This window comes from Clytia hemisphaerica, unplaced genomic scaffold, assembly GCF_902728285.1.
Source record: "Clytia hemisphaerica strain Z4C2 unplaced genomic scaffold, Clytia hemisphaerica genome assembly, whole genome shotgun sequence".
Classification (NCBI taxonomy): domain Eukaryota; kingdom Metazoa; phylum Cnidaria; class Hydrozoa; order Leptothecata; family Clytiidae; genus Clytia; species Clytia hemisphaerica.
The window spans coordinates 1,048,216-1,072,070 of NW_027104076.1; the positions used below are offsets into that span (position 1 = coordinate 1,048,216).

The following is a 23,855-nucleotide window of genomic DNA, read 5'->3' on the forward strand; positions in this document are numbered from 1 at the left end:
GGCTGCATCGTAGATAGCAGAGAATTCAGGATGGTTGTTCATCAATATGGTGTGAGTCGTGTAGTCAGATGTTGATGGATTTGCAATAAGTTGCTTCAGGAGGGAGAGTTTCCGCTTTTCAACAAGTTTCGATACGTCCGGAATATGGTAGGCGCGGTGGAGATGGTTTTTACTGTTTCTGGATACACCAAATAGGGACTTGAGACAGGACCGTGCTGCCACATTCAATTGGTTTGTTTCGGTTTTAGTCAGATCACAGAGTTCTAATCCATATAAAAGCTTAGGTAAGATGATATGATTAAATATGGTAACGATTGAGTTAGGGTGACAATGCCTCAATCCTGCAGAAATGAGTGAGGTAGTAGTTGACCACATTTCAGAAATACGATTGTCTTTGTGAGATTTGAGACTGATGTGGTTACGGTGTTTTGTCCAATGGAATCCAAGGTGGATAAGATCGTTACGAGGAAGCACTGGAATGTTATTTAGGGTAAGACGAGGATCCTTGATTGTCGATTTACCAGAGATTATGAATTGAGTTTTACTTTTTGTCGTTGTGTGGAAAAAGTTAATGCCGTTCTCCTTGCCAAACGATTCGCACGTACTAAGCATTCTCTGAAGGTGAACAAGGGTGGAACTCAACAAGATTATGTCATCAGCGTAAGCGATCACTGCGGTGTGAAGACCATTAGGGAGAAAGGTACCCAATTTCTGTGACTGGATCGACAATAACAGTTCCTCGGTGTAGATATTAAAGAGGTATGGTGATAATACACTGCCTTGACGGACACCTTGGGTGAGAGAAAACATTTTTGAAAAATGTGACGCATAGTGGATTACTGCTGTTCCGTTTAGATATAGTTTGATTAAGAAGCAGACTACTGAATTTGGAATGTTCTTTTCTAGTAGTTTATCAAAGAGGGAAAGCCAGTTTACACAATCGAAAGCCTTCTCCGCATCCAGGCTACAGATATAGACTGGTGAGTTTCTGCTATTGTAGTGCCGGATGGTGTCAAGAAGAATTGTTTCAGCGTGTAGAGTTGATGAGTTAGCTGTAAAACCAAACTGCATTGAGTTGCTCTCTTTGAAGATGGGACATTTCTCTACGATAATTACCTCAAGTAGCTTTGTCATTATTGGGATAAGGCTAATGCCCCTGTAGTTGTTTGGATCCTTGAGTGACTTTTTGAATGACTTCACCAGGGGTATGATGATGGAGGAACTTAAGCCTCTCGGGATAATGTCTGTAGTGAATATGTTGTTTGCAAGTTTGGTTAAATAAGTTATAAAAGTAGGTGATCGTGCGAACAAGAAATGCTCTGCCTTCAGTTGAAATGGATCCCTTGCTTTTCCAAGTTTCAGCTTTTTCAGGGAGTTGGCGACATCTGTTTCAGTGACGAAGAAATCTGGTTCCTTTGTATCAAGAGCAGTCAGATTTTCAAGAAGCGTTTTGTTTGAGATAGAGTTGTTGAAACCTGTTACCCGGGGCGTGTTAAGTAGATTATCGAAGTGTTCTTTGAATTCAGTGGTAATATCATCTTTGTTGGTTTTGCCATTAATCGTATACAGTTTTTGAGAAGAGCTTTTTAAAGCTTGCATTTGGTTCCAGTAAGTTTTTGGTTTGACGTTTTTGAGCTTGTCTACACAGACGAAATGATCAATTGTTGATTTATGTTTTGCACGTTTAACAAGAGTACGAAACCTTTTACGGGCAAACTTGTAGCGATTATATGAAATGCTGGATGGGTCTTTCGTAAAGCAGTCAGACTTCCAGAGATTAAACATTTGTTGTAATGTGTTACGTGCTGTACGGAGTTCATTGTTCCACCAACGTTTTGGAGAAAAGTTATAAAATTTTTTCTCAATCTCAGTGTATGCAGAGCCTGCTGAGTGTTGAAGGATAAGATGTAGATTGTCCAATTGGGATTGGGGGTCTCCATCAACATAGTTTTCGAGACTTCCAGTAACTTTCTGGTGGTATAGATTTAGAAATTTCTCATTCTTCCAAATGTAATTTGGTACAAAGTCATTCTCTATTTCAGGCTGTTGGGTCACAGATTCTGGACTATCTGGTAAACGAAAGGTAGCGGAGACAGGTATGTGATCCCCAGTGTTATCCGGGTGTGGATCAACAACATGAGTGTCTGTAACGTAATCGGAGAGCGTAGATGGAATCAAGATGTGATCAATGTAGGACTGGTTCGGAAGTGTCAAATGTTGATAGGTGTAACAAGGGCCATAACCATGAGTCATGTCTACTGGTAATAGATTGTTCTCTGTCATGAACTTTGAGAGGTGCAGTGAGAGGGCATTTGGTGGGCTAGATCGAGTACAGTTTTGCCATTTTGGACAGCACTGGAGGTCCCCTAGGATGATTGGATCTGCCAAATGGTTAAATTGATCAATGGTGCCTGAGATGCAAGCGAGTTGACTCTTATAGGTTTCGATACAGTCTTGTTTGCCATTCAGGGATTGCAGGTATAAAGCTGATATGATGAGGTTACTTTGATGGTGGGATGTTTTTACATGTCAATGTCTCTAGAACATGATCAAGTTTTAAAGTGGGAACAATTTGTTGTACTCTCTCGTCGATAGCTTTTACAATTTCCACTCTCCAAGCTCTAAGAACAACCTCATCTAAATGGTAACGCTCGCAGTAGGATTTAATGCATTTGTCAACACCTTTCAAAATTTCCATTTTAGCTGCTTCAAAATCTAGTTGTTTAGGTTCACGAAATTTAGGTCCACGAGAAAAAAGTTTACGTAATTTTTGATTGTCAATGATAGTTAAGTCACCTGTTATTATGTGATTATGAAAAGGATCTTTGAATTTGGAATCATTACATGAACAGGGAAGAATCGTAGGATCATTAAGAAATGACTTAACATCTAAAGTAGTGGAAAATTTGTTAAAATCAAAGATTCTAGAGCCAACAGGTTCTTTCAATGTATAAATGATGGTTGGTGTTTCAAAAGTTTTAGCTAAGAAAATGTAGGTACACACAAAAAAAAATTCACAGCCCTTTTTTTGCTTGTCAGAATTTTTTTGTTGAATGAAAAAGTACAACCAAGGGGGTAAAGCCATACGGACGGCTCCAAAAATCTGCTGTTTGAACTTAATAAGTGTTAGTTATTCAGGAAAACTTTTCTTCGGATTTCCATGAAGCCCACGGCTAAGCCCAAGTAAAAAATTACTGCAAAGCTTGTATTCTCGGCTGCCGTATCATTATTAAACAGTAAAAATGGTAGATAAATGGCGAAGAGAGGTTTCTGCGAAGAGAATTGTGCGGGAAATTTTGTGGAATGGTGTCCTGTGTTCCTTCTAAACAACTATAATAATACATAATAATTTTCTAATCAGGGAAAGTTTTACTGACTGATGGAGATTGGAAACAAGACCAACAAAGACAATGATTTGATTCCCTTTATTATTAAGCTGTTCTGTTAGAATCTTCAAAATCTTTATAGTTATAGTTTCTTACCGTCGTTAGACAAATCATTCCCATTTTCTGCCAAACATTCAAATGTTAAAATGGCCCAGAAAATGCAAAGTTTTGGTATGTTGAAAAACGAACCAAGCTGGCACTATGTAATAAAAATGAGAATAACATTGTTTATTCCGCTTTTTTCACGGGGTCAGAATTTTAGTTGATTGACCAGCGTGGCTTATCTTGGTCGTTAGAATTTTTTCATTTGAAAGTTTGGCAAAACATTGGAATGATTTGTCCAACGACGGTATTTTATAGCCTTTACCACATTTTGTATCAGGTTGAATATCATTGAGGGTAGTTGGTTTTCTAGAAACATATTTAGATGTAATTGATCAAGAATGATTCGAAATTCCCCAACTTGGTAGTTAGTAACGAGTAATTAACTTTTATGACTTTTAGCTATTTTTAGTCTTGGGTGAGGGTTCAATATAAATACATCAAAGGTATGGAAGCTTGAATCAGTTGTAGGCTCTTCTCCATCGACTAAGGATGTCAAATAAAGTTGGAAAGGTCAAGATTATCAGACTGTCTGCCCATTAAGAAGTACCACAGAGTGTATCTTGTTGTGATTATAAAAACCAGGTGAAACTTTTGAAAGAAAAATTAGAACTATAATTGGAAATTGGAAACACTACTAGGAAAAGTTGCTGAATTAACGAAACATCTTGGCCGGGGTGATTGGCTTCAAGACTTCAGATTTCAAAAATGATGAAGAAAAAGTTTCATACAATACATCTTTGCCAAAATTTCTATACAATCCCTTTAACACTTTTGATGAAGAGTAACCCCGAAGATATTTCAACACTTGATAAGGTTGTTGTAGTTGCTTGTGCTCTCACAATGAAGACTGATTATCAAAATAAGGTTAAACATTATAAGTGCTGCATGTGAATTAATACAATATATGACATTACACTTTTTGTGTTATTGCTATCACATCTTCTAGGTTTGGATCTCTTTATATTATTGCAATATACAAGATAAACGTGGTCCTTTAGACCTGCTTATTATGACCAGTACTTACGTTATATCTTCTCTATCAAGAGTCAGCGACAATGAGGCCTTTGGGAAGGCTGATACCCTTTCCACTTTATTTTAAAGTGGACCACTTTAATTTTAATTCTAAAGTGGATAATACAGACTATCTCAAAAAGAAAAATATCATTCAGAGAAACAAAAAAAAGAAGTTACTTTTGCGAATGAATTTCTTTTGGTGCTAGAACTTATTTAGAATACTAATTCTTTTAATCTTGGCAAGTATGAATTTTGGCGAACATGAGGCGTTAATATCAATTGTATCAAAATAACAGAAAAACTTAATATTTTTTAAAAGCGTGCGATGAGATAGTCTGGGGGATACCCAAGATAGATTTTAGTAGTTTATTTTTATTGATTTAATAATATTTTCAAAGTTTATACTCGTGACAGGGGGCATGAAGGTACTACATGACACTAACATAACACCGGTTAGTGTAAAACGCAGGTCACAGGTCACAGGTCACGGGTCACAGGTCACAGGTCACAGGTCAGTGTTGACAGGTCAGCTTTGATTACTGTAAAACACAAAGAAAATGTTTGAAAAACAGTTGTTAATGTCAATGATATAATTTCAAAGGTATTTTATTGATCTAGAACTATTTTGAAGCTAAAAATCTACCCACGTGTTTACCACGTGATTTCGCGTTTTATGCCGTGTATAACACGGACCTGTAATACTTGTATTATATATTAATTACATCTATATCACACATACAAAAAAGTTATCTTTTCAATGTTATACGCATGTTAAGAATGTTATATACAAAGAATAAAGAAATATTCGAATATCGATCTCACCTTTGCCTTAAACAGCCCCTAACAGGAAAATAGCTATTTCACAATCACTAATGTCATATCTCATTTTATCTCCTGCATCACCTTGGGTATGATGACAAGAATTGATGAAAATAGCGTCAATGGGATTATATCTTATAAATGTTTTAATATTTTTATCCCCTGCTTCGTATTTTTGATAAAATGACGTCACTATTTTCATCTCTCTAAAACAGCTCTCTTGGAGTATTTATTGTTTTCAAAACCTGTCAATCTATATCCACTTGCAGCGTCGGCATCCTATTACGCATGATCAATACTTTATTGTTAATTGGTGTACAAAACCTCATACTTTGAGATAACACCATTATTTACATAATTTAAGTGTCATTTGTTGTCAATTTTGTCGTTTAAGTCCTCTAAATACCATATTTCGATATTACATTTCCATTTCATATAATATTTTCAGGAACTTTTGTTATGAGTTGTATGTTATGGGTTGTATGTTACGAGTGCGTTACAGTTTTCCGGTCTGTAATTTGTATGACCTGTGACCTGTGACCCGTGACCTGTGACCCGTGACCCGTGACCTGTGACCTGTGACCTGTGTTTTACACTAACCGACATAACACACACTACAAAGTGGTCTAGTTTTGAATATTGTCAAAAGCAGTACTGCAGGGTGGTATTTTTTAAACTTCACTTCACTATTAGAGACCGCCAAGATAGGGTATAAATTTCCCCTGTTCGTACTCGGTTCATCGATTGGCTGGTGGTGAGAAAAAATCTGAGGAAAAAACTTTTTGTTTCTTTTCCTGATGCTTTAATTTTTTACTCAATGTGAGGTTTAACACCATAGGTAATATTACAAGACCTTGTTAAGAGCTTTAGTTAGCTTTTATGTTAGCTTTATATTCAAGGTGGTGACAATTTACATTTTTTCTTTGTATATAGGGACGAGATAACATGAATAGAAGCAGTATTATGTTGTGAGCAAAAATCAAAAAAAGATTTCAAGGGGGGGGGGGGAATTATTTTAAAAACCTTAGGGAGGGGAACTAAAAGGGGGGCAGAGGGATTTTTTTCAATTTTCAAGGGTGGGGAACCAACCTACTAGGACACTATGGCGCTGAACTGCGGATTCTAATGAATATAAAAAATAATCCATCAATTAATATCCATTATTTTCATGGAAACAATAAGGAAGGGTAGAACCTTTACAAAACCATTTGATAAAAGGAAGGGGTATAGAGGAAAGTGCCTTCAAAAAGAAGGGGTAAAGGATGAGTGTGGGTAGATTTTCGAAGAGGTTAGAACTCTTGAAAGAATATTTTAAGAATATATTTTATAGTTAAAGAAGTATTAAACCTTCAACTATTTAAAAAATGTACAATAAACATAGAAAGACAAGAACAATACCAATAAGCGGATACAACAATACAACATGCTCAGATTGAATATTCATAGAATGGAAAATATAAAGCTTTTAGTTCTATATTTTCAAAAGTTTTATTTCTATCTCTGGTCAGTGAAATTCTTTCTATCTTTGATACATTTCTATGATAAACTTTTAGGGGATAGGCTCATTTTGTGAAAACACAAGGTTCATAAAAGGGACAAATGCGTGGATAGATTTGTAAAGGAAAAGGGTAGGACATCTCTCTGCTAGCTACACTTTGTGCTAACAAAAGTTTTTGACAATTAAGAAAAACCTCTTTTTCAAAAGAGTTTCATGCAAGGAGGTTGTATCTCAATCAGGTTACTTTACCCTACTAGTCAACCTCGTTAATTTTTGAAATGTGTCATACTGGATGTGAATATGGAAAGCTTACAACAGGCAACCTGGATATAAACAAAATGGAATTAGTGTTCTGTACTAAATAGAATGATGGAAACATTTTTACAGAAACCTCACCTTTAGAAAAGTTTGTTGTATAATGAGAATTTAGAACTTGAAAGAAATTGGGTCTCTTTAGGGTCACTTTTGGGAATGATTAGTGAAATGTAACTTAATTTCTGGATATTTAAAACTGTGCTTTTATAAAACTAAAACATATTTAAAACTCATGTAAAATAAGGATTTTGCTTAAAAACTAAAATACAAATTATTGTGTGAAAGAAATTTGAATCATAATCAAAATCGACCACATGGAACCACTCTCAAGGGAATTATTCCACTAACATGGCTTCCACACGAAAGTCGAAAAGAGTACACACTTATTGTTAATAGATTTAAAACTTATTATGATAATATTATTGTGATAGTTATTATAACAATATGTGGCATATCCAGTGTCTTTCTTTTCCAGCTTCAGGGCAAAATCTTTTCCAGTGAAAGCTGTTTACTTTTGGTGACATTGATTGAATAATGTATCATTTTGGGGAAAAGAATTTGCCCTGACTTTGGCATGATCTCACAAATCTTGCTTTCTTCTCGGTTAGAAGGAAGCTGTCATCTAAGATCATTGGACTATGCATAGACAAGGTGTACTTTGGGTTTGTTTACAATATACACCATTCTTTCTTCCTGTGAACTTTACCAATATAGGCATTATTTAATAAGGCATTTGATGCAATCCATCCGTTCTTTCATTTTTGTTCGTCCTTCCTTCACAGCTTATGGTCTAGTATCAACTAATGACCAGGGTGACAAACAATAGGATCCCATCAAATGTTTCGATGTTCTGCAAAAAAAAAGAAAAGTTTAAATAAAACTTGATAAATATATTTTTTAAAAGATACTTATGGATATGTTGCTATTTTTTTCTATCTTTGAATTTTTTTCACTAATTTATTCAGATGTTAAATTATATATAAACAGACTGATCTGGATGAATTTTAAAGGAGATTATAAGAGTATGAAAATAGCTTTTCTGATACAATACAATAGAGTATATAAATATGAGTATTAAACTCTGTAAAAAGAAGCCTTTAAAGGGTATTGCATACCTCTTTATTGTGGGAGATAATTGACTCTCTCTCTGATCATTCTTTCTATGAAAAGCCACGTACAAAGAAAAAATCAGCTCGGTTCGTTGGGCAGGGATGCCAAACCCTGAAGAAGCAATCAGTGAGCCTCTACCGTACCCAAAGCTATAAACTCTAGTCAGTTCTTCATGTTAATCGTGCTTCTGTTCTTCTTGAATACATTATCTTTTATATTTATTTATGGGTCCATCATGAACTAAAACTTTTCATTTACGGGTCATGGTGACCCTATCTTTGGAACGTGTCCAAGTATTTTGATGAAAATAATAACTTTTCCTGTAGGATTAAGATTTTTGTTTTTATATCCATTTGTTCCTCCTGGTTCTTTTAACTTAAAACATGTAATGTGAATATATTTTTCACTGTCTTTAGTTTTTATAGATAGATATAAAAGGGGAATCACAAAGGTACTTTACCTTTCTCTTTACGGTGTGAATTATTAATCATTTTTACTTTTTCACATCTACTTAATGTTTATGCGGATTAGGTGAAATTTTCCATAGGGAATCCACCTAGGGACTTTACCTTTTTCTTTACGGTGTGAATTATTAATCATTTTTACTTTTCCACATCTACTTAATGTTTATACCGGGTGTCTCTGAAAAAACTTCCCCCTGTTTGATTCAAAATTGCGCAAAAGTGAAAAAACATATTAGCTTGATTTTTTCGAAATCGTTTAGAGGAGGATTTAACTTAAATTTTGGTATATCAAACTTTAAAATTGCTTCATTAGATCAAAAGTTATGACAAAAAGAGTAAAAAAATTGTTTTCAAAAAGAGCGCAAAAAAGACAAGAAAACAGGGTATTCAAATCTTTTGTTAGAAAAAATAGACACTCAAACTTTCTCTTCTCCACTCAGATCCCAATCAAAAATAAACCCCTGTTTTGTCACATTTTTAATGTCAACCACTAAATTGACCATAACTTGGGAAAATTATGTGGCTTACACTTAGGATTGCTTTGGTTGTTAAGCTGAGGAAATTAGCTATCCATTGCATAAAGGGCTAATTTCTGTGGCTTACTTAAAGGTGAGTTACAAGCAAATGAAATGTGGGCAAAAAATGTGGCTTACTGGTCATGTGGCTGACCCTACCAAGAAATTTTAAAGGCTGAGTTCTCAATAATGGAAACAGTCAGAAATATACTTTCTTTTCAGTATTGACAGCAAAGAGCTAAATTTTTCATTAGCTGCAGCTAATTTAAGACAAACCCTCCTCTAAACGATTTCGAAAAAATCAAGCTAATATATTTTTTCACTTTTTCGCAATTTTGAATCAAACAGGGGGTAGTTTTTTCAGAGACACCCGGTACAGATTTATAAATATAGGTGTAATTCTCCATAGGGAATTCACCTAGGGGCTCTCGAATTAACAATTATTAGAATGATTCATGGATACTAAATAACAAGGTGATACTAAAGAAGTCGCTAAGGATTTCGAAAGTGATTTTTCAATTTGTTTTTTTCCATAGCTACAGAGCTATGCTTGGATACAAATTCAACAAATTTAAAATGTTACCTGCGTTTAAACCAATCTCAAATTACTTCTAGATCGTCATTTTTAGAGTTTTAGAGAACTCAAAAAACTTTCCTTGACTTATGTTTGCTTCAAAAAATTACAGTTCTTACATTTTTGAACCTATTGAAGTAAAAAAAAGATGATAATAAGTAATTCCTCGTTAGGAAGATTATAATGAACATTAAATCTCTTTGAATTTCGCCCATTCTCAGCCATTTATGGTCCAAAAAGCATATATTTTTTTTCGAGGGTGCTATAACTGTTAATCCTGGTTCATCTAAGAAAAACACATACTTGAAATCAGGGAAGTTTCTGAAAAGTATTAAATATTACGTTCAGTAGAACAGTCTTTATTTCTTTTGGTATTTTAATTCTTACTGTCTTCTAACAAGGTATGGCTTTTGGTAATATTTTTAGTCAGCCCGTAGTTTGAAAAGAGAAACTAAAACAAGCTTTCATAGGCTAATTCATCAACTGTCATTTTGAGGAGCGAAATTCAAATTCAATACAGCAATGGTATTAATTTGTTTCACCGACTTCTGCTTTGGACGGATCCCACTATGCACCACTACTTTTTCGTCTGAACGTTTCAAGCAAATAGATACGCTCTTTCAAGCTGTTCAGATTTTAACAAAGCTAGATCTCTTATTTGTACTTCTAAGCCTTCTAAGCCTTTTGGGCTGACTTTCCAGCGCAGCTGGTTTATTTTCATTTAAGAGCAATGTTTGAAAATATTATTTCAACTAGGCTAAATCTAGAATTTCCTCAACTCAACACATCCCTGGTATTAGTATCTTGAACCAAACCTTGAACAGCTTGAACAGTTCTAGAATTACCAGCTTATTCAAGCTATGTGTTCAATCTTAGTTGAATTTGAAGATTTGAGCATCTTGAACAAATCTTGAACATTGTTGAACAGTCTTTCATTGAAAAAAGAGAAGGTTGAATTTTCTTGAACCAGCTGGGAAAGGATTTCTAAAGCTTGAACACGACTTGAATATTCTTGAACAATAAAGATAAACTATTTTTTAAAAGTCCAAAAAAATTTAAAATCATTTTTTGAATTTTTGAAGCCTGAACAGTTTCTTGAACAAGCTTGAACTTTTTTAAACAAGATTTCTAAAAACAAAAGAATCAAATAAATGGAACATTGTTGAGAGTGTCTTTTGTATTCTGTTGGATGCTCTATTAAATTTTAAAGTGTGTTCGTTGTTGTATGTTTTCTCTCTTTGAGTAAAAAGTGAAGTTGTGTGTGGATTGATAATTTTTCTGTAGTGGAATTTTTATGAAGTGATTCTTCAGCCCCAAAACTAATGGTTTGTTTCTCTACGTTACAAAGTAAGTAGTAATTTGTTTTGACTATATACTCTTACATTCTGCATTATCTAATACAATAAAATCTTTAAATTGACCAAAAACGCCATACAAACTACAAGGTCTTCCGAATTTGCATGAGCTTTGCCATGAAATTGTTTGAACCTTCTAGATGAGCTGGATCTTTGATTTATCACTTAACGTCAGAACTTCATCATTGTTGAAAACTCTAATCAATTGACAATTTCATTTCCTTTATATAAGTCTTCGGCTTCTCTTACCCCTGTAGATACACCTAAATATGCCTTCGAAATATAATTTTTTATAATCTAAAGATTTAAACTTTCAAAAATGTTATAACTTACAACTCATAAGTTACATCTTCTACTTTAAAGTCGTGTTGTTTTTAAAATGTTCTGAGCACACCATCTTGAATCACCATGCTGTCTTTGCAATGCATTAGTTTTAGTTTTATAGATAATCATTCAACCAAATAATGGTCTTTTGTTATTTGTACAAAGAAACCATTGATTGTTCTTGGAAGGTTGAACAAGGATGAACAGGCATGAACATCCTTGGATGTATATGTATTCATGAAGCATTCATTGTTTCAAGCTGGTTCAAGCTGGTTCAACTTGAACCAGCTTGAATCAGCTTGAACCGGCTTGAACCAGTTCTTTTCAGAATCACATTGATCAGTTCAAGCTTGTTCAAGTTTTTTCAAGCCTTTCCTGGCCAAAATTGGTTCCTGAAAATTCAAGCTTTTCCTTGAATTTTGCTCCCTTGAACCAGCTGGGATATTCTTGAATGAAGTTCAAGCTTTGTTCTAGAATTTTCAAGAATTATTCAAGCTTTTTTTTACCAGGGATCTATAAAGTTCACTGAAAATGTATCTATCAAAATCTCTTAGGAAAAATGCTAAATAAATGCAATCAAAAATTAGATTATTGCAAGAAATTGACAAGATGTTTTTCAACAACAAAAGCAGTCAATTCAAAACGACGTGTGGTGTGTACAGGAATTGGCATCACGTGTCCATTAGGTCATGGAACAAAACACTCATGGAAAAAACTTATCAATAATCAATGTGGGATTGTTAAAAATGAATTTTCTGAGTTCCCAAATCTACCTTCTAAAGTTGCTGGGATCATACCCAAAGGATTACTTGATGGAGAGCTTGATATTGATTCAATTGTTACCAAAAGCCAGCTGAAATATTTATCAAAAAGCATGGTATATGCTTTGGCCGCCTCAGAAGAGGCATTGAATTCATCCAACTGGAAACCTCAGAACGAAGAGGATCGCCAAAGAACTGGTGTTGTGATCGGTACAGGCATTGTAGATTTAGAAGCCATCTCCGAAACATCTAACATACTCCTAGAAAAAGGTTATCGTAAAGTAAGCCCGTATTTCGTACCTAAAATCTTAACTAATATGGCTGCTGGGCATGTTAGTATCAAATATGGATTTCAAGGACCAAATCATGCAGTATCTACAGCATGTACTACTGGTGCTCATGCAATTGGAGATTCGATGAGACTGATTAGGAATGGTGATGCAGATGTCATTCTATGTGGTGGAACAGAAGCTGCAATTGTACCAGTTTCAATTGCCGGGTTTGCAAGAGCTAGAGCTTTATCGACCTCATTTAACAATATACCAGGAAAATCTTCAAGACCTTTCGATAAACTTAGGGATGGATTTGTCATCGGCGAAGGTTGTGGGATTCTAGTCCTGGAAGAATTGCAACATGCTAAGAATAGAGGAGCAACAATATTTGGTGAGATTCTAGGATACGGTTTGTCTGGCGATGCCCATCATATGACAGCTGGCAAGGAAGACGGTACAGGTGCGTATCTAAGCATGAAAGGAGCTATACGAGATGCTGATATTGATTCGACCGATATCCAGTATGTCAACGCTCATGCTACTTCCACCCCTATTGGGGATGTCATTGAGAATAAAGCAATCAAACGATGTTTTGGAGAACATGCCAAGAACTTGAAAGTTTCATCATTCAAAGGTGCTTTAGGTCATCTGTTAGGTGCAGCAGGTGCTGTAGAAACTGCATTCACTTTATTAGCACTTTATAACAAAGTTATACCTCCGACATTGAACTTAGAGCAGCCTGGAGAAGAGTTTGATTTAGACTATGTTCCATATAAGTCTGTTGAATTTGAGCTGCCATCAAATAGAACTCGCAGAGTGGCTATCAAGAATTCGTTTGGCTTTGGTGGGACTAATGCTTCACTTTGTTTGGCGGAATATATTGATTAAAATCTTTTCTAATGAGATGTTTTACTGTATTTTTTTATACAAATCTTTTGTTAAAACAGAGAACTATTTATTATTCAAATTCGTTATAAGAAACTTCAGAGCTGTCTTTTTCGATTTCAAAATCCTATACATATGCATTTTTCTGCAGTTTGTAGCAAACTTTACTCGGTCTCAAAACTTCAGTTATCTAGTTAAATATTCTATTAACTTTTTTATTATTCCAGATCCAAAAGAATTGAAAATAATACAAAGATGGCAGAAGCAAATGACGTGTTAAGACAATATAATGTTACAGTGAAAGGCACGGAGAAGAAAGGAAAAGGACTTTTTGCTGAGGGTCGTATCAAAGAAGGTACGGTAAACTCTCGCTCTGCTTATTCGAACTTCTATAACTTTGAATCCTTCTATAATTCGAAGCTGTTTACAATCCTCGTAAAGGAGAAATCCTCTTAAAGTATTTTCTATAATTCAATTGTACTTAGTGAAGCTTTAGCATTGTAAACTTTTCTTCCCAGTTGACACATTTTCAGTGTTCAAACTTCTTCCCTCTCCGACAGATTTCCGTCTTTGTGAAGTAAATTTAAAGGGATTTCCAACTCAAAATTTTGTATAATTCTCCGAAATTTCAAGATTATGTTCTATAATTGCTATGTAAAATCTGTTTTCCGTCTCAGTCAAAAAACCTTGGTTTGACCATTGCATTTTGAATTAACAGGTGTCATTTGAAAATCAATTTATCGTTTGATGGCTCTGGTTGCTTGCCTTATGCTATAATAACTCGAAGAAACTGTTTGATCTAAAATATATTTAAGTAAAACTTTTACTTTTGCCAACCTAAGATATAGCGTTGATAAACCAATTGCCTATTATATTTCATGACATAATGTTTAAATGGGAGCATCCATAAAAAGACTGGGTGTTTGCGACTAAATTTGAATTTAAACAATAAAACTAGTGGCAAACGCCCGGTCCTTTTTTGGGTGCTTCCGTATGAAACATTACGTGAATATCTGATACGTGAATCAATAATTTACTCAAAAATAACATTTTAAGATTTTCATAACTTAAAGGTGACGTCATATTAATTGAGAAGCCACTAGTTTGCAGTCAATTCTTGTGGAATAAAACGTACAGCTACACCGCATGTGAATATTGTTTGAAGTCTATGGAAACTGCACAGAACATGGCACGAAGATTGTCCAGTAAATATGATTTGGAGTTACCCTACGCAGAACAATGCTGTGACAATTTGAAACAGAGGATAGAAGTCTTTCAATGCCCACGATGTAAAGTAAGACTTATTAATATTGCTTTATCGATTTAATGTTAAATATAATCTATACATGAAGCTGACTATTCTAATTGAGAACTAAAGTCAGCAGAAAGTTGGCTGTCTAAGCCCTCTTTTGACGCCAATGTTATGACTTCTTTAATCTTTTTCAAGAAAAGATTTTTCCTTTCAACCTTCTGCCTACTTATTACCTACTCTTAACAATTAGAATAGACAGGGAAGAAAGTCTAGAAAGTCTAAACCATCTAAACTAGAGCTTACTGATTCGGTCATCGAATTTTTCATCTTAGGAGAAGTATTGTTCGGAAATTTGTTTTCAAAATGCAGAACAGAAATACCATCGTTTGTTGTGCCTTGGTGACGGGCGAAGAAATGCTAGCCATCCCATCAACCAACTAGATGAAGCTTGGAAGTAAAAATCTACCATTTTTTCAATACATAGTTTTTCTATTTTCTGGGTCATCGTGTCTCCCTGAGCCAGTTCTTGGTCATTGTGTCTCTTTGTGTATTTCAGTTCACTGATACCCTATTTAATCCTGCCAATGTCAAATTGACCATTTGAACTTTGAATGTCTTTAAACTATTTTTTTACATAAAAGAAGCCCCTCTCCCAGTGGACCCAAATTTCACGCATTCACGCAAACCTGAATTTTTAGAAAATCGGGAAATCTTTCGGTGCAGATCGGGGAAATCTGTACAAAAACTGAAAACTCACGTATAAATAGCGCAGATTCACGTTTTCACGTTTTTCGGTAAACTTTAACCGCGATTGAAGATTGGGCCGTCACTGGATGTAATATCAAATAATGCATAGTTCTCTAAACTTCTGGATCCTACTGGTAGTTTCCAGTCAAAAAAACGAGTGTGTATTTCCCATCCTCTGATGTAATGGTACAAAATACCTCACTCGTTTCTCTTATACATAGGAGTCTCTATAATTCGATTTATGGAGACTCCACTGTATCATTCATTTAATCTCTTTCCAGAAAAGTTCATTACCCACCAGAAACAGCTACAGTTAATTTGATATTGAAAATGGTTGCCATGATAACACAGGTACGAAGAAGATTGATCAATTTATTTTTATCGACTTTATAATAAATTACTACCAACAGTTATATTTTAAAAGTTGTCTGAAAATTTCCCAAACTCATGTTAAGATTTTGTGCCTTCACTGCTTAGCTCTAATTCTAACTATTATATTAAAAGTAGGCAGAAAGAATAATAAAAATCTTTGCTTGAAAAAGATTGAAAGAAGAAGTCATTGCATTGACATCAAAAGAGGGCGTTGACTTTAGACAGCAAACTTTCAGCTTACTTTAATTCGCAATTTGAATTGACAGGGTAGAAAGTGGGCAGTCTAAAACTGGAGTATACAGGACATACCTTAAGTTGGTCTAATGTCGACAACCCTCTTCTAAATTCGACACCCTTCGTTAGAGATAAGAATGACGGGAAGGTCGAAATCACTGATTGAAACTATTTTTTTTCCTTAGTAATTAGAGAGGAATCAATCTCTTGTCTATCAGTGATTCTGACCTTCCTATTATTCCTATCTCTAAAGAAGGGTGTCGAGATAAGACCAACTTACTGTAATAAGGATCTTCCCCTCATGTATGCTTTTTAAATCGCTCCATATTCAAAAACTGTTCTTTCTACTATTCTATTTTATATTTTTTTATCAGAGCAGTGATCCGAAAGAGACACGTGAAGATTTTCTACAGTTTCATGCAGCAATTCGCGACCAGTCTCAAAAGATGGTTCATAAACTTTTAGGCGAAAAATTCACGGTAAAAATTGTCAATCGTTTACAAAATATTTTAATTTCAAAAAAAAAATGGAATTGACTTGGATGACTGGTTAGTTTACGCTTAGTAAATTTGTTTACATTTTTTAAATTTACACTTTTCTTCAGGAGCAACTGGAAACAATGTACAATCTACTACAAGAAGTTTCAACCACCATGGATTTGAATAAAGAGGTTTGAGATTTTCATAAAGTTTAAGTCAATGAGAGCGAAAAAACATCTTGTCTTTGCAGTAATTGTCTTGTGAACTTAAAACTACCTTAAATAAAGAGATTTTGGCTTAAATTTCATTTGATGGATGGCCGAAAAAGTTTTTTCGATTGAATCTTATTGGGCGGTTGACTGGAAAAATTTAATTTGCCTGGAATTTAATTCGGCAGTTTCATGATATTTTTGGGCTACCAGCGGTATTTTAATTCAATCAATGTTAATTTCTAATACCATCTTTGTCAGATGCGTCCCGTTATGGAAAAATGCCCGAAAAAATTTAAACATGTGTTTTAAATTTAACACTATAGGTCGGATCATTAGACGATCTACGTACGCTATTCGGTTTAATAGGAATGAATGGTCAAGGAATCGGAACAAGGTATTTGGTTATTTTCTCGTCATTTTCGGAGACGGAGGGAATATCTCCAAAGGAGTCAATAAAGAATTCCGTAGGGAATTTCTCTTCTGTCCACTATTTTTCTCAGTTTGAACCACAAGTGATTTTGTGGTTTAAAGATGCTGGCTAAATCGATCTGACAGAGCTGACGAGTCCTAATAAGGACGAAATGCATATGCTGCTCTGCCACCCAAATCTCCTGAAAAATATAGTTGGACAGAAATTCTTATTTCTGTACATTAATTTGACCTAGAAGTTTTACGTTGCAAAAGATGGTGAAATTTATGATGCAAGTTTAAAGAAAAAAATCATCGAATACAAACATAAGCAAACCACAAGATAATTCTGTAAATGGTAAACTTTAAAAATTATATGACAAATAAAACTATTTTATTTGAGAAAACTTTTAGTAACAAAGAAAACCCGAAATATCTGGTCCGAAATGTGTAACTCTCTTTTACCGATGACAGTTCGCTGAGCAAATACGTACACAACATAGATGCTATGAATCTTTCGGAGGACGAACGTGAAAAAGTGGACACTTTCATTGACGAAATATACGATAATATAAGCGAAGGTATTTATATGGTCTTAAACCCGAGTTTCGTCTGAAATTGTTTTTTAATTAAACTTCGTAATTTTATAGGTAAAGACATGAAATCAACACGTGCTAAAAAATTAAAACCCCTTTTAATTAAAACCTGCCGTAATGTCCTGAGCTAAAAAAAATCGTGTACATTTTTGCGTGTTATTTTCAAGGTCGTTGAATACTTGTCTACTTATATCAATGTACTCTGTACCAAAGTGTATCTCACGTTTATCGCTTCGTAGTACACTCTGTGCGTATTTTCTGTTTGATAAAAAAATTTCCGTACGGAAACCTCTGCGACGAAGTATGATTTATAAATAGCAACACTTCTTTCATCATCTCCCCTCTCTCATCAGCATTCCAATTCAGTGGTTGGTTTGAAAAATCTCAAATGAGAAAAGACAATGGCAACAGACCCTCTACAGCAATAAATTTTGAAATTAGCCGTAGACAGGGTTTGTGTACAGACAAATATTAATGTAGTAAGGTAATAGACAGGCTTACTTTCAATATAGAAAGCTGTGAAACCATGTGTTTCCATTTTCATTTTAGTGTCTGGCCAATTCTTGAATTGTGAAGGATCAGGGCTTTTCAAAGTGCAGAGCAGGTGTAAGTTTACTTCGATATTATATTTTAAGAATAATTAGTCTTTTGATTTAAAGTTACTAGTCTGAATCGCAAACCTGTAGCATGAAGTTAGGGCATGAAGCTACGGAATGCAAGCTCGTGGGTTCAATCCCTGGCCGGGTCATACGCAAAGTACAAACTTAGCACAAAATGATACTTGATTCCTCTTGGCAAAGAAGGGAAGTGGAGTATTCCAGGGAGAAAGAGTGGCGCTATCGAAGGAGGATCCTTTACTTACCGAAAAAATTAACTATTGTCGCCGGATAAATTCAATTTTTTAGCCAACCACAGCTGTGAACCGAATGCGGAAGTGACGTTTCCAAATAATAATTCAACGTTAGTTTTGGTGGCTCTGCAAAATATTCAACCGGGAGAGGTAAGTTGAAAATCTTCTTGTCCAAATGTTTTAATTGGTAATTGTCCAATTGTATCAGTTAGAATCAAAAAAAGAAAAACAAGTTGCTTGGAAGACATTTGACCGTTGATTTAACATGGCCTTCCTTTTACAAACTCGTAGGAGATATGTATATGTTACTTGGATGACTGCCAACGCGCAAGGAGTCGCCATTCACGGAGGAAAATACTCAGGTAATTTCAGAATTGCAATTTTGTAAAAAAGAATTCAGAAACACAATGCTCCAGGTGACATCAGGATTAGAAATCTTCCTGGACATAAAGTGGTTCATTTGGCTCCTGAGAAATTAAGCTGACATTAATAGTCAGGTTGCTGGACCACTTTTTTAGATATCTTAGTGCGAATAATCTAATAAAACCTTTTGGAACCATAACTTTGGGTTATTCTCAACTTCAGTTGAGTTAGAATCTGACAATGTGTGTGTGTGTGTCTGTCTGTGTGTCTGTGTTAGCGAATCCTACATACCAAGGACCTGTGTGTGTTGTAACCGTTAAAGTGAGGACCTCCCGCAAAGTGGTCGAAAACCGTTTGTCGAAAAATTTTTTTTTCCGGTCTGTAGAACCGGAAATGTGCCGGAAATCGTCGTTTTTTTCACATTTCCGTCACATTTTTTCAACTTATTTAATTGTTTCTTTACAGAAAAATGTTCTTTATGATGATGCCCAAAACTTAGCATTGTTTGATTTCCAAAAAAATCATCCTTTGAATCCGGAACTCCTTAGAAATCGCCGGAACAGGCGAAAACCGGCGTAAAACGGTTTCCTTCATTTTTTCAACTTATACTCGACAGATTTTCATGATTTTTCGCACAATGATGTAAAATGGCAATGCCCAAAATTATACATTACTTCCATTAAATTCTAATTATTCGTTTTATAAATAGGTAGGTCCATTAAAGTATTACTTGTTTAATATTATATCAAAATTGCTTTCTATTAACTTTTACGAGCTAGAGATCCAAAGGTTTTTTTTTGTCTTTCGAACTTTCCGAAATATTCCGGCCATTCCGGGATTATCCCGTCTTCACGATAATATACTGAGTCTATAGTATCAGTCCATACCTTTTGTTGATTCTAGACCTCATGATCAATTTTTGGCTTTCTTTAGGCTTTGATGATATTACGTTTAGCTCTTTAGATATTTCAATCCTATTTTGTATTAATTCGTCTTCTTGAAAAAATCTACATTTCCGGTATTTTCGGTACGTTGTGGAAATCCGGAATCCCATCTTTTTGTTGAGATCTTCATGTTAAGATTGAAATATTTGGCCTTTTTTATGACTTGTTCGATCCCGAAATCGATTTCTTTAAAGTTATACGGGCTTTGATGAGCTTGGTGCAAAAAGTGACACAGAAACATTGTAGGGACACAAAATTTTTTTTGAGAATCATCGATTTTAATGAAAATCTACCACTTTCGAAGACTCGGGATGACATTTTAAAATAGATTTTAAGCTTTTTCTGCTGAACGAAAACGCTTTTGAAGCCTTAAGGGTTTTCTGCTGAATGAAAACAATTTTGAAGCAGGCGAATGGTATTTAGAATCAATTTTAAGCTTTTTTTGCCGAATGAAAGCACTTGAGAAGACTCGGGATGACATTTTAAAGCTTTTTCTTCTGAATGAAGACAGTTTTCAATCCTTCAGATGGAATTTGGAATCGATTTGAAGCTTTTCCTGCTGAAGGAAAACACATCTTGAAGCATTCAGGTGGTATTTAGAATCGATTTTAAGCTTTTTTTGCTAAACGAAAACACTTTCGAAGCTTTAAAATTCATTTTAAGTGTTTTCTACTGAAGGAAAACATTTTTCAAGCCTTGTGATCGCATTTTGAATCGATTTTAAACTTTTTCTGCTCAACGAAAACGCTTTTGAAGCCTTCAGATGGTATTTGAAATCAATTTTAAGCGGTTTTTGTTAAATGAAAACACTTTTGAAGCCTTTGGGTGGTATTTGGATTTGATTATAAGTTTCTTCTGCTGAATGAAAACATTTTTAAAGCCTTATGATCGCATTCTGAATCGATTTTAAACTTATTCTGCTCAACTAAATGCTTTTGATGCCATAAATTCGTATTTAGAATAGATTTTGTACTTTTTCTGCTGAACAAAACGCTTTTGATGCCTTCAGATGGTATTTGAAATGAATTTTAAGCGTTTTCTGCAGAATGAAAACACTTTTGAAGCAGTCGGGTGATATTTAGAATCAATTTTAAGCTTTTTTTGCTGAATGAAAACATTTTTCAAGCCTTATGATCGCATTTTGAATCGATTTTAACCTTTTTCTGCTCAACCAAAACGCTCTTGAAGCTTTAAGATCGCATTTAGAATAGATTTTGTGCTTTTTCTGCTGAACAAAACGCTTTTGATGCCTTCAGATGGTATTTGAAATGAATTTTAAGCGTCTTCTGCAGAATGAAAACACTTTTGAAGCAGTCGGGTGGTATTTAGAATCAATTTTAAGCTTCCTTTTCTGCTGAATGAATACAGTTTTCAATCCTTTAGATGGAATTTGGGATCGATTTAAAGCTATTCCTGCTGAAGGAAAACACATCTTAAAGCATTCAGATGGTATTTAGAATCAATTTTAAGGTTTTTTGCTGAATGAAAACATTTTTCAAGCCTTATGATAGCATTTTGAATCGATTTTAAACTTTTTCTGCTCAACGAAAACGCTTTTGAAGCCATAAGATCGCATTTAGAATAGATCTTAAACTTTTTCTGCTGAGCGAAAACACTTTTGAAGCCTTCAGGTGGTATTTGAAATGAATTTTAAGCGTTTTCAGTTGAGTTAGAATCTGAGAATGTGTGTCTGTGTGTGTGTATGTCCCAAAACTTTGGGGCAGCCTGGAGACTTCAAAAATTGTTTGATTTGGCTGAAATTTGGCACACTTGTTCCTTGGGTGAATATCTGGGGGTGTTTTTTTCATTTTTCAAAAATTTTGATTTTTGGGGCCTGGGACGAGTTTTTCGCCAAAACGAGGCTAAAACTTTGGGGCAGCCTGGAGACTTGAAAAAATTGTTCGATTTGGCTGAAATTTGGCACACTTGTTCCTTGGGTGAATATCTGGGGGTGTTTTTTTTTATTTTTCAAAATTTTGATTTTTTGGGGCCTGGGAAGAGTTTTTTCGCCAAAACGAGGCTAAAACTTTGGGGCAGCCTGGGAGACTTGAAAAATTGTTCGATTTGGCTGAAATTTGGCACACTTGTTCCTTGGGTGAATATCTGGGGTGTTTTTTTTCATTTTTCAAAAATTTTGATTTTTGGGGCCTGGGACGAGTTTTTCGCCAAAACGAGGCTAAAACTTTGGGGCAGCCTGGAGACTTGAAAAATTGTTCGATTTGGCTGAAATTTGGCACACTTGTTCCTTGGGTGAATATCTGGGGGTGTTTTTTTTCATTTTTCAAAAATTTTGATTTTTGGGGCCTGGGACGAGTTTTTCGCCAAAACGAGGCTAAAACTTTGGGGCAGCCTGGAGACTTGAAAAATTGTTTGATTTGGCTGAAATTTGGCACACTTGTTCCTTGGGTGAATATCTGGGGGTATTTTTTTCATTTTTTAAAAATTTTGATTTTTGGGGCCTGGGACGAGTTTTTCGCCAAAACGAGGCTAAAACTTTGGGGCAGCCTGGAGACTTGAAAAATTGTTCGATTTGGCTGAAATTTGGCACACTTGTTCTTTGGGTGAATATCTGAGGGTCTTTTTTCATTTTTCAAAAATTTTGATTTTTGGGGCCTGGGACGAGTTTTTCGCCAAAACGAGGCTAAAACTTTGGGGCAGCCTGGAGACTTGAAAAATTGTTCGATTTGGCTGAAATTTTGCACACTTGTTCCTTGGGTGAATATCTGGCGGTATTTTTTTCATTTTTTGAAAATTTTGATTTTTGGGGCCTGGGGACGAGCTTTTCGCCAAAACGAGGCTAAAACCTTAGGGCAGCCTGGAGACTTCAAAAATTGTTTGATTTGGCTGAAATTCTGCACAATTGTTCCTTGGGTGAATATCTGGGTGTGGTTTTTGCATTTTTCAAAAATTTTGATTTTTGGGGCATGGGGACGAGTTTTTTTGCCAAAACGAGGCTAAAACTTTGGAGCAGCCTACAGGCCTCCTAAATGGTCGGATTTGGTTGAAATTTGGCACACTTGTTCATTGGGTGAATATCTTGGGGTCTACAATTGGGCCTATGAATAATTTGAAGCCACTGAAGTTGAGCCCAGTGCGTTGCGCACGTTCGACTATATAACATCATTAAGACATTAAAACAAAGACAATCATTCGATTTATTATGATTCGATTTTTGAAATTGTCTTCGAAAAATGCGAACGTTTTGTGTTATTTATACTTAGAAACTTTTATATTGTTATAATTTTATAGAGAGAATTATTTGTTCGAATGTACGTGTACGAGATGTGAATTAGACATGGGAGAGATTTCACAGACGTCATCAAGTGAAGAAGAAGAAAGTGAAGATGATTGTGACGAAATGGACGAGGATTGATTTTTGATGTTTTTTTTTTATAAAAGAAATAAACTTAAAACTTTATAGAATCTTGTTTGATTATTTCCTAACTTCGCTTGAAATTGATATTGATATAAACCGAAATGATTTACTAAATTTCATATTTTCATCAACAGTGAACTGATATTTTGAGTTTTCAATGACCATTGCTTTATACTTTACAGTTAAAAAGATGTTGTTTTTTATAAGCAATACGCTTATAAGCATATCTAGGCTCATATGGCAAAAATTTAAGCATAATTATGCTAAACGTTACTTTGAGCCTTCATTTTCAGAATTTGACTAATATTATACATAATAATAATTTTCAGAAATTTCTCTAAAATTTTGCTTAGGATATAAGCATAATTTTTCTTAGAATATAAGCATCCCTCAAAGCATTTTTCAGCTTTGTAAATCTCTTGATCTAAGCATTTCCGAACCAGCTTTTGGATTTTTGTATGCCTATAAAAAAAGACATGTACCAGGAGTAAAGCTATTTAGAAAAACCTCTTATTTTGAAAAATCATGTGAATGACTACTGCTTGATACATTTTTTCCTTATATCATTTTTTTTGTAGCAAAACTAACAAGAAAAAAACCTATTGGTAATTGACCCAAACATGGA

At 34.8% G+C, this 23,855-nt stretch overlaps 2 protein-coding genes across 2 annotated transcripts; both read left to right on the forward strand.

The window, feature by feature from the left end:
* Nucleotides 1-12,002: 12,002 nt before the first annotated feature.
* On the forward strand, nucleotides 12,003-13,493 carry LOC136812610 (3-oxoacyl-[acyl-carrier-protein] synthase, mitochondrial-like). Its single transcript, XM_067069143.1, has one exon. It carries the CDS (start codon nucleotides 12,039-12,041, stop codon nucleotides 13,398-13,400), a length of 1,362 nt encoding a protein of 453 aa, XP_066925244.1. The 5' UTR covers nucleotides 12,003-12,038; the 3' UTR covers nucleotides 13,401-13,493.
* Nucleotides 13,494-13,624: 131 nt separating this feature from the next.
* LOC136812611 (histone-lysine N-trimethyltransferase SMYD5-like) lies at nucleotides 13,625-23,368 on the forward strand. Its single transcript, XM_067069144.1, has 12 exons — nucleotides 13,625-13,752; nucleotides 14,471-14,691; nucleotides 14,982-15,103; nucleotides 15,678-15,747; nucleotides 16,377-16,481; nucleotides 16,607-16,672; nucleotides 17,017-17,087; nucleotides 17,576-17,682; nucleotides 18,247-18,303; nucleotides 18,603-18,697; nucleotides 18,839-18,909; nucleotides 23,104-23,368. Exons 1-12 carry the CDS (start codon nucleotides 13,653-13,655, stop codon nucleotides 23,225-23,227), a joined length of 1,209 nt encoding a protein of 402 aa, XP_066925245.1. The 5' UTR covers nucleotides 13,625-13,652; the 3' UTR covers nucleotides 23,228-23,368.
* Nucleotides 23,369-23,855: the final 487 nt, after the last annotated feature.